Genomic DNA, 16990 nt, shown 5'->3' on the forward strand with positions numbered 1-16990 from the left:
TGCTGGGAGGAAGGAGGCGGGCAGCAGGCAGAACAAAGCCCCGAGACCAGACACCTGGGCGTGGATGCTCCTCAAATCCCAGGCGCTGCTCCCTCCATTTTGACCCGGGAGCCCGGGCTGAGCAGCGGCTGCTCCCCCACCCCAATGGGGGTCTGTGCTGGGGGGAGCCCCTCATTAACCCCTCCCTGCCCAGCCGCGGGGGGCTTTCTCCGGCTGGGACCAGCCCCCCGGGCTGCAGACTGCAGGTGAGTGAGAAGCACCCCTGGGAAGTGCTGGGGACGGGCAGGAAAGTGACTCTCTGCCCCAGGGGCTCTCAGGTCTCGCAGCCCCTGGGAATCTGCCCCGGGCAAGGGCCCGGCGAGGGTCGGAGCTGCCTGCTGCAGCTCTGGGCAGGACCGGCTGGACGGGCAAAGCCCCGGGGGCTGCAGGTGGGGAAAGAGCCCCAGAGCTGGTCCCCCCGCTTGCCTGTCTGGGGGCGGAGGGGTGGGGAAGGGAGGGATGAACAATGAGCCAGAGGTGGAGGGAAGGGACAGACCCTGTGAGCTGGAACAAGGAGGAGTCCGGTGGCACCGTAAAGACTAACAGCTTGGTTTGGGTCTAAGCTTTTGTGGGTAAAAAAACCCCCACTTCTTCAGATGCATGCTTGTTTTTGTGGATACAGACTATCGCGGCTTCCCCTCTGATGCCTGACACCAGGCAAGTGTGACCTGGGGGAGTTTGAAGTGTCTCTGGGAAGGCAGGAGATTTCAGGGGGAGAAGACCGGGAAGAGGTAGGTGTGTGGGGGGCTTAAGTGTATGTGTGTGTGGGGGGGGAGTTAAATGCATCTTCTCTGATTTTGTCACTTTCCCCTCAAATGTTGAAAAAAATTCTCTCCACTTCTTCCTCCTTTCTCTCTAATGACCAAATATGACTATCAAATCCATCCGATGAAGTGAGCTGTAGCTTGCGAAAGCTTATGCTCTAATAAATGTGTTAGTCTCTAAGGTGCCACAAGTCCTCCTGTCCTTTTTGCGGATACAGACTAACACGGCTGCTCCTCTGAAACCTGTCAAATCCATGTGGTTCCCCACACCCTACTTTTCTCTCAAAGGATTCACCTTTTACCCTCCCAGATATTAACCCGTTTTCTTTCTATTTCTCAAATCTCAATTTAAAATCTCCTCAGATATGTGGGTTTCCCCTGCCCATTCTATCTGCAGCAGTTTCTCCTTGTTTAGGAGGGAAATTGTTGCCCAAATGGGATGGGGGGTTAGTGGGTGCTGTTTGGGAGAGCCCTGAAACACGGCGGACTCTGGGGTGGGGATAATGGGGTGGCCGGTCTCTACCAGCAACAGGGCCTGGAAGGGGTACAGGAGGGGAAGGGGGAGCCAATGTCCCCACTGGAGGATCCACTCTAGCTGCTGTTCCCCCCCCCCCCAACTCAGCCACCTGCCCATCTCCTGCTCTACACCCCCTCCCTGGCATGAGTGACACAAAGGGCTCCCTGCTCTGCATGTGGATGGTGGGGGTGGAGGGAACCATCACTTTCTGATTGTTTATTGAACATTCCTGTTGAATCCCTTCAAACTTTCCCCCTTTTCCCCTGTAATTATTGAATTGCCCTCAGATCTTGGTGTTTTTCTCTCCTGTTGTCAAATGTTATTTTTTGATCCATTTTTTCTCCCTAATTCCTAAAGATCAATATAAAATACCCCCCCCCAAAATTGCCCCACTTTCTCTGAAGTTATGTTACTAACTTAATATGCTCTTGAGATTTCTTCCTGCCAATCTAAATATAGAATATTAACATAAAAATCTCATTAGATTTTGTCCTTTTCTCAAATTCTTGAATATTACAATAAAATTATTGCTACTGTTGCTCTTTTCCTTTCTGTTGATAAAATATTGATAAATCACTCATTTTGCCTCTTTAGCTATTATTGATCGTTGATATAAAATCAGGGTGGATTGATTTAAAACAAGGCAATTTAAATCAGCAATTCAAATAATAATTTAAATAACCCAGTGGGAAGCCTTGATATAAAGCACTGAAGTTTAGTAAACTTTTCCACTTGTAGTTGTTGTTGGTTTTTTGTCTAAAGAAAGGTGCATTCCCTTTGGTTGATACAATTACAACATGTTGATTTAAAACTAAATAGACACTTTACACTAGATTAGGCAGAGGTGCTGGAACAATTTTTATAGTGGGGGGTGCTGATGATGGAAACTATGTATTTGGTGTTTGCTATTACTACTTCAAGCCAGGGGGTGCGGCAGGCACCCCCAGCCCTCCTAGTTCCAACACCACTGAGATTAGGTACATCTTTTTGCTACCAAGGAGAGTACACTATAACTAGATACATTATATAGCTTAACATTTTCATATTTTTATTAATTGTACATTTTTAGTACATTAGAAAATGTTGAATGATATATTGCTTATTTAATAGAAAATTAACTTTTTGCTTGTGATTCTGTGTTATGCTGCATTAGGATGGTAACTAGAATTTAATTAAACACACAAAGCAGCATATAAAATTTGTTTTTATGAAACTAAATCATCTGAAATGTCTTGGATACGTAAACTTCTTTTATCAAAACATGTTTCACACTTACAACTAAGTGATTTATTAAACAGAGAAATTAACTCTAGTTAGTGAATTAAACTATTTATTTCAGGTCAGCCTGGGAAAATGTTCCAATATACCTGAAAGAGACTTCAGCTTACATTCCTTGTTGGTGTCTCTTTGAGTCAGTGGCTTTGTCCCAACACCTGTGATGACTTTGCCAGTCTGTGGCACCCAGTGGCACAGCCCCTGGTGCCCACAGGATGAAGCCCTTAACGATCTACTGTGCTGTATTTATAAATCTTGACCTCAAAAGTTAGATACTTTCCCCCTGATTCTTTCTTTACATAGAAAAGCAGCCTTTAATGTCAAACTCCTGGATTCATCATATTTATTTGTTATTTAAATATTTTAAGAGATTATAATAAGGCTAGGCCTTCAAATATTGTGTATTAAATTCAAAATTCATTTTAAACAGATTTTTTTAAATGAAAAACTCATACTAATTTAAATAATAAAATCAAAAGAATCTGATTTAAATAACATGAAAAAATTAAATAAAAATCACCAATTTTTATACACCCTGTCTAAAATCCTCACATTTTCCCACTTTCCTCTCTAATTTGTGAAAACTGACCCCTAATTCCTCAGATTTCCTCCCTTTTCTCTTTAATTACTGAACATTGAGATCACCTCTCCGATTTTGCTATTTTCTATATAGTTATCAAAAACAAATTAAAAAACCCTCTCCATTTTAGCGGTCTTCCCCATGTTTATTTCATTGTAGCAACTCCTGTTTGGAGGGAACCTGTTTTCCTGAGTCATTCCCCAGATTAGAAGCTGCAGGGGGTGGGGTTGATATCCTAAAAACCAACTTTCCCCTCTCATTTGAGAATCATCTGTGTCCTCATTTATCTCCATTAAAATGTTGGCTGATGAAAGTGACGTCTCCCATATTTAGTAGACATCAAAGCCAGAGGCTTCCCCATATTTGGGGGATGAGTGTTTCCCAGCTGCTAACCGGACAGTTGGCTGGACCCTTACCTTTTCCCCAGATGGGGCAGGATGAGGGGGTCACTCCCCTGGGGGCAAACAACTTCAATTTGTCCTCTCCCTCCTTCAACTGATTATGAGCGGGATCGTATGACGGCATTGCTTGTGATAGTGGGGGTTGGGCTGAGCAGCCTTGGGTTCCAGTTTATTTCTTATGTTCCTAAAAGCTGATGCTTCAGAGCTTGAGCCAGGCCCCTGCTGGGGTCAGGATGGGATTCTCTCACCCCACGTATTCTGGGTTTTTATTTCTTTATTTATTTTGTCTTCTTGCTGTGAAGCCTCAGAGACTGCCATGGCTGGAGAGAAGACACTGGGTGGGGCCAGGGCTCTGTGATAGCACCGAACATTCCCTCTCACAGGTGTTTGGCTGGTGGGTTCTTGCTCACAAGCCCAGGGTCTAATTGATCACCACAGTAGAGTCAGCCTAGGTCAGATTGGCAGCGACCTTGAGTATTTCCCTCCTTCCTCTAGAGTGTGGGGTGCCGGGTCACTTGCCAGGATTATCTGGATGTATCTGACTGATTCATTTCCCTGCCATTGCTGGGCCCTCTGGCACTGGTGCAACCGTGTCCCTCCAGTCCTCTTCCCGTAGCACAGAATAGTTTAGGTTCCTGTGGTCTGTGAGACTTTGGTCTCAGGTCAGTTGTTGGGTTTAGTGTGCGATGCTGGTTGGTGCTGGTGGTGTGTGATATACAGGAGGTCAGGCCAGAAGACCAGGGGGTCCCTTCTGGCCTTAAACCCTGTGACTATGGCTCAGTGACTCTGACCAGAGTATCCCCAAACCCCATGACAAATGGTCTCCATAAGGGGTTCCTTTCTCCAGACCTGAGATGCAGCCACCTCTGGGGTGGGTCAGTGGCCGGTATTGGCCAGTGACAGGGCATGGGAATTTCTTAACTATTGTGGCTGCTCCCTGGGCCTGGGCCTGGGAACATGGGTGTTTCTCTATGGCTGAGACTGCGGGGCCAATGGGATGCAGACGCCTCTGGGGAGGTAATGCCCTTTTCTAGCTGGGGGAAGATGGCATGACTGGTTCTGGGACTCCTGACCATGAAATGGAGGCAGAGCCTGTTGCTGTGGAATTCGCGGCTTTCGCTGGGGACTCTGGCTTGTAGGAAAGCCCCCTATTAAAAAATGGCCATGGATGGTGGAGGGGGCCCCAGTTTCTGAGGGCGCTGTGAAGCAGGCTGGTTTGGCCAGTGCAGTCAGGGAACACACTGTTCAGGGGGCCTGGGCCGCTGCCGGGTATTACTTTACCAGGAGTCCCCACCTCGGTGAAAGACCAGCTGGGGAAGGCCTGGGCTGTCCAAGGGCCCAGCCTAGTAGAGCTTCTATGCTTATGGGGAGAACGGGAAACCCCTGTGGCAGGGACACTGAAGGACCGGGCTGTGCTTGCAACAGGGAGACACCCTGCCAAAAACCTCCCCTCCCCACTAGGCAGCGCTCTCTGTGATTGTGTACCTCCTGCAGGCTCTTTTTGAGGGCCTGTCTCAGAAGAAAGTGGACGTTTCATTCCTGCAGGACTCTTGCACAGATGCAGGCACCAAACCAATTGGCTTTCTGATTGGAGAGGGGAGGTTTTTCTGAGTCCTGGTTCCACGGGGAGTGTGGGAGTTGCCTTTCTCTTTGCAGATGGGCTGGCCCTGCAGGCCGTTGTTCCAGGACGTTTATTGATGGGTCAAGCTACTTTTGAGCAATATCATCTTTTTTTGATTAATGTGTAAAATCCTCCTGGAGGGAAATACGGGGAACTTTTTCTTTTTTTTTCCTTCCCAGCACTTGGGTGCTCTTTTGGCAAATTGGTTTTTTGACAGGTGATATTTTAATTTGTGGAGGTGGGATTTCAATTGTACTCTTAAGAACAGATTGGATAGGAATCATCTGGAACCTCATCCACTGTCTGCTCAGTGACTTTCAGCTCTTTGACAGGCTGCTGACCGGACTGATGTGGGATAGTATAACCTACACGCCCCCTGGGGGTCGTGTTCTGGCCCGTCTAGTGGCACCGAGATCACTGAGCTCCAGAAGTCCCAGGTTTGATCCTGCCTGCTGATGACCAGGGTCTGGCAGGATTGCGACAGCATTTCCAACCTTATGCCCAGCCGTACAGCTGGTTGAGTGCGGGTACCAGCTCTTTGTCTAGGGCCCACTTGGGCAGGGCTTTTTATGTGTTTATTCATCATTTGCTTTCTAGCTGCATTGTCCCAGCTGGGAGTCCAGATCGTGTTCGGTCTCATTTGTGTTCTCTTCTCTCTGTGGGAGACTGTCACCCATGCTAGCATTTTAACACTTGCCTTGCACAGGATGTTCATTTTGGGGACTCTTTTAAGTATTTTTGCGGCACCTGGTTGCCTCCAAAGGATGCCTTTCCTTCCTTGAGGCAATGGTGGGAGGTGGCAAAGTCAATGTATATGCAGCAGACAACCCTGGGCCTCTGCCAGAGAATGGAGCAGTTAGAGCCGGGTGTTGCAGAACTTAAAAAAGCCTTTCATGGCAACAATGATGCTGGGTTGTAGGACAGCTTGAAAAATATTTTAAAATAACCTGTGCTTGTGAGACCTGTTGGATAGCAAAGTTCAGGGTGCACTTATTGCAGCAGGTGGAAGAAAATGAGTTCACTTGATTTTTTTTCTAATTCTGCATGGGTCTCAGCAGAGGCCATTGCTGCTAAGCTTGGTTTTCATTCTGTTTGCTGGTCTCTCTCTCTCTCTCTCTCTCTCTCTCTCTCTTTTTTTTTCATTGGTGGCTCAGTGTTGCCGGTCTGGACAGTTGCCTCTTTGAGCAAGTGTCACGGAGTGTGGGGGAGTCAGGGCCCTGCACCTCCGACTTCCTGTGATTCACCATGACTCTCAGCCAGCCAGTAAAATGGAAGGTTTATTAGATGACAGTAACACAGTCCAAAACAGAGCTTGTAGGTACAAACAGGACCCCTCAGTCAGGTCCCTCTGGGGGGGAGGAAGCTTAGTCCCCAGCCCTCGGGCTCCCTCCGTTTCCCCAGCCAGCTCCAACCTGAAAACCCCCTCCAGCTGTCTCACCCCGCCTGCCCCCTGGTTCCTTCTCCAGCCTTTGTCCAGTTTCCCGGACAAAAGGTGTCACCTGGCCCCAACCTCTCTCCTGGGCTCAGGTATCGTCCCTCAAGTGAAGTCACACCATGGTATCCCATCACCAATGCAGACAGTCCCAATAAAACTCCCCTGCAATATTCCCAGGTCAATCCGCCCTACTCCATCACAGCAAGCCATCCCCGATTATGCTCACATTTCTATTTCCTTGCCTGTTGCTCCTGCTGTGGATTGGGACATTGATAGGCATGGCGATTTGCTTACCTTCAGTGAGTCTTACAAATGTACTTTTAATAGCTTAGGCCCCAAAGCATTATACCTGTATATGATTATGGTAAAGATTCAGCATTTTCAAATGCTTATTGATTATCCTGGTTCAGTGTGGAGAAGACAGCTTCTGGAGGCAGACTCCGTCTATCCAGCCTGGTGGTCTCTACGCAATCCTCTGATTGCGAAGCGTATGGGTGATCTCCAATGGAGAATTCTTCACAGGGGTATGGCCTTGAATGTGTGCATCATTTGACTCTGAACGTGTCCATGTGTGCCCTGTGACATGGGGTGAGACTGTTTCTCATCTGTTTCTTACTTGTTCCAGGTTACACCCATTATTTGTTGTACTGCAGGGTATCTTTTGGTTATAGTCCCTTGATTTTTCTCATAGTGTATTTCCTTTTACCATTAAATATGGATTCACAAATAGATCTGTAATATGCCTTGTGAATGTCATTTTGAGTCAAGCAAAGACAGCCATTTTGAAAAACAGACAATGCAAAGTATCTAGTACTGGCATTTCCAATGGGCTTCATATTTTAATTTATTTTTTAGTGGATTTCTGCCTTCATTTGGAATTTAGATATTCTACTCATACATAATTTGGATCACATTATTCAGGGGTGGGCTGCTGGAAATGCACTTAATAGTTTTAGGGATGGGCAGTTGTTTTGATGAATTTGTATTTTTTTCTTGATTTTTACTATTGCTTTCTATTCTGATTTTATTTAAAGTCTTTTAAAAGACAAACTCTCTCTCTCTATTGAGGAGTCTTGGATTGAGCTTCCTGGCTGAGATGATGTTGTTTCCTCCACTGTTATCTGGAAGCCCAAGTTGAGCTGCTCCTTCTGTCCCAGTGGGATCTGTGCTGGAGAGTGACTTTATTTAAAATTTCTTCTCTGCTGAGCCAAGGTGAGGAATTTCTCCAGTTGGAACAAGTCCCCTAAGGCAGCCTTACACTCTGCCAACATCAGCTCCTGAGCCAGAGACCTCAAGGAAGGTGCCGAGGATGGGCAGCAAAATGATTTGGCACAAACAACCCCTCCTCATTCCTCATCTCTCCTCTCAGTAGTAGTTGCAAGAGCTGATCCAGCCATGGGGAAGAAAATGACCCAGGAATGGGACTGTCCAAACCGGAGGGGCAGGGAGAGGGGAAAGGAGATCGAAAGGGAAAGAGGAGAGAGACTGAAAGGGGCAGTGGGAGAAATAAGTGGGGAGAGAAATTCCCAGATCTCTGACCTGCCCAGACATACCTATTGCAACATCGCGGGACAGATTCCCTTGCCTGTGAACAAGGGGAGGAGCAGAAGGAGGAAAAGCAAGTTCCTGAGTCTCCCTATTTCCCCTGCCTGGGAGTATGCTGCCCTGGGGACCAAGTCTGGGGGAATCCCCCAAAGTGACTCCTTTGGTTCTCTTCTGTTTTACCATTTGGTTCAGAAAGTTTGTTACTGGGAGGATTGAAAAATGTCTCTGTTGGGTTTAGTCCTGGTGGAAGGGGCCAGGTCTGCACTGTAATAAAGTGATCAAGCGTTTTCCCAGCGTGGCAGAATCTGGAGTGTCTCTCTGCAGGGAAAGCGCCTGGGGCAATTTTGATGTGAAATTAAATTGAAGCCTGCTCTGAAATCTCCCCAGTTGCCCTTCTTGAGTGCCACACACCTATAGCCAAATAGACAGTCCTTGTAGGAGCAGGATTTTATAATTGTACTAATTGTACTATAAGAATTGATGTAAACTTTGATTTCATTCTGCCAGCCACCCTTTTTGAATAACAGAAAGGAATGACAGGTTTCAGAGTAGCAGCCGTGTTAGTCTGTATCCGCAAAAAGGACAGGAGGACTTGTGGCACCTTAGAGACTAACCAATTTATTTGAGCATAAGCTTTCGTGAGCTACAGCTCACTTCATCGGATGCATTCAGTGGAAAATACAGTGGGGAGATTTATATACATAGAGAACATGAAACAATGGGTGTTACCATGCACACTGTAATGAGAGTGATCCCTTAAGGTGAGCTATTACCAGCAGGAGAGCGGGGGGCGGGGGAGGTGGGGGGAAACCTTTTGTAGTGATAATCAAGGTGGGCCATTTCCAGCAGTTGACAAGGACGTCTGAGGAACAGTCGGGGGCGGGGGGGGGGGAATAAACATGGGGAAATAGTTTTACTTTGTGTAATGACCCATCCACTCCCAGGCTCTATTCAAGCCTAAGTTAATGGTGTCCAGTTTGCAAATTAATTCCAATTCAGCAGTCTCTCCTTGGAGTCTGTTTTTGAAGTTTTTTTGTTTTTTATTCCACTCTACACCACTAAATTAGGCTTGAATAAAGACTGGGAGTGGATGTGTCATTACGCAAAGTGAAACTATTTCCCCATGTTTATTCCCCCCCCTCTCCCCCCCATGACTGTTCCTCAGACGTTCTTGTCAACTGCTGGAAGTGGCCCACCTTGATTATCACTACAAAAGATTTTTTTTTCTCTCCTGCTGGTAATAGCTCACCTTACCCGATCACTCTCGTTACAGTGTGTATGGTAACACCCACTGTTTCATGTTCTCTGTGTATATAAAATCCCCCTACTGTATTTTCCACTGCATGCATCCAATGAAATGATCTGTAGCTCACAAAAGCTTGTGCTCAAATAAATTTGTTAGTCTCTAAGGTGCCACAAGTACTCCTTTTCTTTTTGTGGATACAGACTAACACGGCTGCTACTCTAAAAGAAAAAGTGAGAGACTTGGAAAGACCAGGAGACAATTAGAAAACATCCATTGTATCGGATGCTAAACATGTTAGCAGCACTGACGACCTCAGAGGTGAGACAGGCACCCCTGAAGGCGAGACAACAAATAGGAGATAATGATGGGAAGCCCGACAATAACCATCAAATAATAACAGCAGAAAACCCCAAGATTAACACCACTTAAGGACTAATGATTACAGGATGCCATTGCAAAATGCATGGACTCAAATGGGAATTTACAACTATAAAGCTGGGGTGTTTTGGCAGGGAACTCTGGGTTCAGTCCTGCAAAGCCTTGGAGCATCGGATCGCGACTGACAGAGCCCAGCTCCTCACTCATGCTCAATCTAACTGGCCATTAGATTGACTCGAGCTACAACAGACTGGTAACTATAAACAGCAACTGGAAGGACTCTGTGTGTGTGTGTGTGTCTGTGTCTGTGTCTGTGTGTGAGAGAGAGAGAGACTGAAAAGCATATGCTAACAGTTGTATTTTCAATAAATGCGGCGTATTTGCCTTTTCCCCCTGAAAAGATCCCGTGTGCTTTGTATGAGCATAACATCCTCGCTTCCTCCATATCCATATATCGTTTCATACACGCTCTCATTGTTCTTACTTATAGCCTTCCCCTCTTCTAGAATCAAACTTACGTGTTTCTGCCAGGAAGTTCTCGAAATTCCTCGCTTTCTCACTCCATATCTTTCAGACAGGTAAATCTTATTTTTGATGTTCATTATTCATTCTTTCCATATGTTCAAACCATCTTAACTTTCCAATTATCCTGTTTGCAATTTAATTTTAAAATTTATATTATCTTCTTATCCTAACATTACTTACCCTATTAATCAATGTTCTCCTGCACATATTTCTCAATAAAAGCATTCCCAATGCATTTATTCGGCTTTCATCCTAATATCATAAATTAAGTATATACCCGGGTAATGGAATTTATATTAATTATTTTTATGCCTAATTTACAGATGGCAAAGTGAGGCCCAATTGACATATTTATCAAGCAAAGACATCCAGCTGCTGAACACGCAAGTAATTCTGAGTCAGATGACAGCAATGTAAATGAAACTGAAGTATTGTCAACAAAAAGAATTCATACTAGCTTTACTCAGAAATAGACTCCTCAAACATTCAGTTCAGTTTTGTAGCCACGAATGATGGTGGCATGCCAAAACCGCAGTGTGTTATTTGTGGCAATGTGTTGGCTAACAATGCAATGAAGTCGTCAAAGCTCAAGAGGCGTTTAAATACAAAACATAATGAAATTAGTTCAAAGCCGAAAGAGTTCTTTGAAAGAAAGCATGTTGATTTAAAAGGTCATCAGAAACAGATCTTTGAAGTGTCACACATAAATAATTCTGCTTTGCGAGCTTCTTATAAAGTAGCGCTTCGCATTGCTAAGGCTAAAAAGCCATACACAATCGGTGAGACACCAGTGATAGGCAGTATTAAAGATGTCTGCATGGAAATGGTGGGCGAGCCAGCAGCAAAGAAAGTGGCTCAGGTGCCACTTTCAAATGACACTATCGCTCGACGAATTCACGATCTGGCTCACGATATGGAAGATCAGCTCATAGGACAGATTAAATTAGCAAAGTACTTTTCTTTGCAGCTTGATGAATGTACAGACCTTGCTAATACAGCAATTCTGATGGTGTATGTGCGCTTTGAACATGAGGGTGATTTGAAGGAAGAGTTTTTGTTTCTGCTTCACTCCCAACAAAAACAACTAGTTCTGAAGTGTTCAAGACTGTGAGCGACTACATTGTTAACAAATGTGGGTTGGATTTCAAGTTTTGTGTAGGCGTATGTTCTGCCGCAATGACAGGACGGCATTCTGGAGTGGTTACCCAGATTAAGGCACTTGCACCCGAAAGCAAGTCGACGCACTGCTTCCTTTACCGAGAAAGTCTTGCAACAAAAAAAATGTCAACAGAACTGAACAGTGTGCTCAGCGAGGTCATAAAAATTGTGAACCATGTAAAGGGAAATGCTTTAAATTCGAGACTGTTCACTGCATTATGTGACGATATGGGAGGTGATCATAAACAGCTCCTATTGCATGCCAATGTACATTGGTTATCGAGGGGAAAAGTCCTGTCAAGAGTATTTGAGCTCCAAAACGAGCATGCCGAGTTTCTTCATGACAAAAAACCAGATTGGTCACAATTGTTCCGAGATGAGGATTGGATAGCCAAGCTGGCTTATTTGCTTGATATCTTTGCCATCTTTTAATGATCTCAACACCTCCATGAAGGGAAGGATGGCTTCGTGTCTTACAATGGCAGACAAGATTGACGGACAGAAACAAAAGCTAAAAGCATGGACGAGTTGAGTGTCAAGAGATCGTTATGACATGTTTCACAACTTAGCAACAATCATCGCCAATGCAGGTGAAGACCTTGATGTTACATCTCTACGAAAGGTCATCAGTGAACACTTGACGAATTTGGCAGAACGTTTTGAGTTTAACTTTCCAGCAGAAGAAGATCCACAGAAAGGGACTGGATGGATCCAAAATCCATTTATTCCCTTGAAAGATGACTTAATTGTCACTACGGAGGATAAATTGTTGGAGCTGGCTGCTGACGAAAGATTGAAGATGAGTTTCAAAACTACAACATCATTTGCTTCCTTTTGGATAAAAGTGAAAGCAGAATATCCTGAGTTTACTGAAATTGCTCTGAAAACTCTTCTCCCATTTCCTTCAACAAACCTCTGTGAGACTGGCTTCTCAACCATGAGTGTCTTTAAGACAAAGTACAAGAATAGTACGGATAGTCATTCTCCATTGCATGTGGCTCTGTCCTCCATTGAGCCATGACTGGATAAACTGACAATGAAGAAGCAGGCTCACCTTTCACATTAGTAAAGGTTAGGGTTTTAACATGCCTGTTATTGTGTTAATAATTTTTTTTATAATTTCTTTGTTAGGAGACTTTGCTGGTTTGATTTTTTAATATTTTTTATTTGTATTGTAATATTGTATTTGTTTACAAAATAAACATAAAATAAAAATGTCTGCCAACTTTTATTGTATTCATTATATTGTTTCCGATATAAATTAATATTACTACGAATGCCCAAATAATATTTTCTTGCATTGTAAACGAATAATAATCATTTTATACTATCCACACAGACACACAGCCTTTCAGTCAGTCTTCAGTGTATTTAAATGGGAATATCTCCGCATGAACACCACACTCCCATTCCAATCAATACAGTGAAGAATGTTAGTTTTTCTGATCTGATGTGCTACGTGCCTATGTGAAAACTATAATAATAAGGCATAAATATGGTACCAGTCCCTGGCACATTGGGGGAAAAAAAATTGACGGTCCGCCACATCAGATAGTTTGAGAAGCACTGTTCCAGGGAATACGAGGGGCTCTCTCTTTCTCCCCTCACCTTGATGCCTGTTGGCTGCTCTGTGTGGGGTGGGGGTGGGACTCTGCGGATTGTGAGCCTCCCAGAGCTTCCATTTGACTGGCCCTGCTGCCCCATGAATAGTGGGGTTGTCAGTGGGGCAGCAGTTACTGAGGGTTGGACTCTTGCTCTTTCAGGGGCCGGTGACCTTCGAGGAGGTGGCTGTGTATTTTACGAAGGAAGAGTGGGCTCTGCTGGACCCTGCTCAGAGAGCCCTCTACAGAGACGCCATGCAGGAGAACTATGAGACTGTGACCTCGCTGGGTAAGGATTCCTGTCCCCTAGCTTATTGTAATGAGAAATGAAGAGTTAAGTTTCACATCACCCCACAATGCAAACTCAACTCTGTCCTGTTTCAGCATCACCCCAACCTGCCAGTGACACACACCCCAGCCCTGTGCCCTCCCCTGCTACACAACCCTCTGGGAACAGAGCACAGGAGCAGTATAGCACAGGCTAGGGGTCGGCAACCTTTCAGAAGTGGTGTGGCGAGTCTTCATTTATTCACTCTAATTTAAGGTTTCACGCACCAGTCATACATGTTAACATTTTTAGACGGTCTCTTTCTATAAGTCTATAATATATAACTAAACTATTGTGGTATGTAAAGTAAATACGGTTTTTAAAATGTTTAAGAAGCTTCACTTAAAATTAAATTAAAATGCAGAGCCCCCCCGGACTGGTGGCCAGGACCCAGGCAGTGTGAGTGCCACTGACAAGCAGCTCGCGTACCGCAGGTTGCCTACCCCTAGCACAGAGTCTAACACTTCTCTTTGCGAAGGCAAAACTTGGGTTTAGGTCGGATGTAGTGAACAGAAGCTGCCTGGTCTGCACTGAGCCTATTCCACATAAACCATCTCAGACTGCAAAATGTTAGCACCCCTTACCCTCAACCTGAGGATTCCTTCTGAGTCATCGCCTTCGCTTACCCCTGACTAAGCCCTGGAGACCACGAGCATTATATGCCACCAGACTGCTAACGATCCCCATGGCAAGAACACACCTTGGTATACATTTACTGACACAACTTACAGCACTCAGCACTGAAATGGGGCAGACTAGGTCCCTCAGGCTTCACATGCACCTCTCTTCATACCACACTCACAGCTCTGCCAAGCTTCTCCAGTTAATCCCTCACCATTCATTTACAGCTACAGCTGATAAAATGCACCTAGCTGGAGTGCATGCTGATAAATGCTGGTGTGACCTGGGGTGCCTAGCGTAGCCCTCGCTGAAAGTACCAAGGTCAGGGCAGGCTGCAAAAAGAAGAGCATATGCTCCCAGAACTGATGGTCAACACTGAAGTTAGACTCACCAACCAGTCACAAACTGTACTCCTGATCCCCCACAAAAACAAATCACACATCCCCCTTTGTTGCATTCCAGTTCTCTGGCTCCCAATCAGCACCTAGGTCCAGTACAGTGATAAGTTATTTAAAAGCTCTGCTCACTATACAAAATGTTCTTCTGAACTCCAAAGGGCCAGCCACATTGCCAGGACAATATTAAGTTGCATCTTACGCAAACTACCACACTGCCAGCCCAGAGTCACACGGTACCATGCAGGAGTACTGCAGGAGCCCAGGCCAGAGTCTGCAAACTGGTCTTAGAGCACTTTGAAATATTGCTCTTAATCCAGAAATATTGGTATCAATGCAAAACTTCCAACAGAACTGCCACAGTATGAAAGAAAGCTGTCAGTGGTGAGGCTGAAACTGAAATGTATGGTGTAGCTTAGGTTCAATGGCCACAGCATGAATGTCTCTTTGAGCCAGCCAATTATTCTGAAAACAGATTGCTGGAACTCAAATGTGAAATTGCAGAACTACTAACTGTGGTATGTAACCTATCATTTAAGTCAGCTTCTTTACCCAATGACTGGAAGATAGCTAATGTGATGAAAATTTTTTTAAAAAGGCTCCAGAGGCAATCCCAGCAATTACAGGCTGGTAAGCTTAACTTTAGTACCATGCAAATTGGTTGAAACTATCGTAAAGAACGGAATTATCAAACACATAGATGTAAATGATTTGCTGGGGGAAGAGTCCACATGGTTTTTGTAAAGGGAAATCGTGCCTCACCAATCTACTAGAGTTCTTTGAGGGGGTCAACAAGCATGTGGACAAGGGTGATCCAGTGGATATCGTGTACTTAGATTTTCAGAGAACCTTTGACAAGGTCCCTATTACAGGGCAAGTACAACCTGTCCCCCTTTGGGGTGGGGCAAGGGTGTCACAGTCCTGCAGTTAAGTCCATCTGCCTGCCCTCGCTGTCAGGGCAGTACAGCTTAATGGCCAGAGTCAGTATAGTCAGCCTTGATGTCAGGGCAGTATGGCCTAATGGCCACAGTCAGTACAGCCGACCACCTCAACACGGTTATGCAGCCTAGCAGCCAGAATCAATAAGGCTGCCCTCCTTAACAGGGCTATGCATCCTAATGGTCAGAGTCGTGGAAGTGGGTCACCACCCTGGGGGGTTGGCAGCCAGGGTAGGGGGACCTGGGCCCTCCCTCTCCACAGGGTCCCAGCCCAGGGCCCTGGCAGTGGCAAGCATGCGTGCCTCTGAGTCAGCAGGGATTTGGCCGAAACACGCTGACTCAAGATCCGGTTCACTAACTGGTCCACTGTCAAGTTACCCTGGGCTACTTCCTTCCCTTTTCCCTGAAGCTGTGGTCTGGACGTCTTCAGGGTCTCTGGGTTGCTCAGCCTACACTGCTCCTGGTGGCTCCGGCCTCCCTTGGGCATCCGCAGGTATCTGGGCATCTGCTGGGGTCTCAGCACCTCTGGCTCCCATGGGCTGGGATTCCAGCTGCTCCCAGGCTGCAGCCTGTGAGATGCATCCTCCCTCTGTGGCGATCCACCTAGAATGAGCTGGAAGGCTCCCTTTTATACTGCAGCAACTGTTCGAGGATGCCCATCAGCGGCAAGGGGGTGTGGCTTCCTCTGCCCAAAGCGTGGGGTTAACTCTTTCCTGTCCAGTGCGGGGCAAGTATACCCTGCAACAGTCCCTCGCCAAAGTCTCTTAAGCAAAGTAAGTTGTCATGAGATAAGAGGGATTGGTAGCTGGTTAAAAGATAGGGAACAAAGGGTAGGAATAAATGGTCAGTTTTCAGAATGGAGAGAGGTAAATAGTGGTGTCCCCGGGGTCTGTACTGGGACCAGTACTGTTCAACATATTCATAAATGATCTGGAAAAAGCGGGTAAATGGTGAGATTTGCAGACGATACAAAATTACTCAAGGTAGTTAAGTCCCAGGCAGACTAAGAAGAGCTACAAAGGGATCTCACAAAACTGGGTGACAGGGCAACAAAACGGCAGATGAAATTCAATGTTGATAAACGCAAAGTAATGCACATGGGAAAACATAATCCCAACTATACATATAAAATGATGGGGTCTAAATTAGCTGTTACCTCTCAAGAAAGAGATCTTGGAGTCATTGTGGATAGTTCTCTAAAAACATCCTTTCAATGTTCAGCAGGAGTCAAAAAAGTGAACAGAATGTTGGGAATCATTAAGAAAGGGAAACATAATAAGACAGAAAATATCATATTGCCTCTATATAAATCCGTGGTCTACCCACATCTTGAATACTGCGTACAGATATGGTAATAGATATATATGTTGGAATTGGAAAAGGTACAGAAAAGGGCAACAAAAATTATTAGGGGTATGGAACAGCTTCCATATGAGGAGAGTGTAATAAAACTGGGAGTTTTCAGCTTGGAAAAGAGACAACTAAGGGGGGATATGATAGAGGTCTATAAAATCATGACTGGTGTGGAGCAAGTAAATAAGGAAGTGTTATTTACTCCTTTTCATAATGCAAGAACTAGGGGTCACCAAATGAAATGAATAGACAGCAGGTTTAAAACAAACA

General features: G+C 45.3%; 1 protein-coding gene across 1 annotated transcript in view; it reads left to right on the forward strand.

Moving 5' to 3' along the window:
- Positions 1 to 123: 123 nt before the first annotated feature.
- Positions 124 to 16990, forward strand: part of LOC141978918 (uncharacterized) — a 59470-nt gene continuing 42603 nt past the window's right edge. The window contains exons 1-6 of the mRNA XM_074941302.1: positions 124 to 245; positions 662 to 770; positions 7043 to 7156; positions 7701 to 7844; positions 9936 to 10054; positions 13248 to 13374. Of these exons, the coding sequence (XP_074797403.1) occupies positions 13341 to 13374 (34 nt within the window). The 5' untranslated portion in view covers positions 124 to 245; positions 662 to 770; positions 7043 to 7156; ... (1 more) ...; positions 9936 to 10054; positions 13248 to 13340. The remainder of the gene's footprint in view (positions 246 to 661; positions 771 to 7042; positions 7157 to 7700; positions 7845 to 9935; positions 10055 to 13247; positions 13375 to 16990) is intronic.

Source organism: Natator depressus, chromosome 28 (genome assembly GCF_965152275.1).
Source record: "Natator depressus isolate rNatDep1 chromosome 28, rNatDep2.hap1, whole genome shotgun sequence".
Taxonomy (NCBI): Eukaryota; Metazoa; Chordata; order Testudines; family Cheloniidae; genus Natator; species Natator depressus.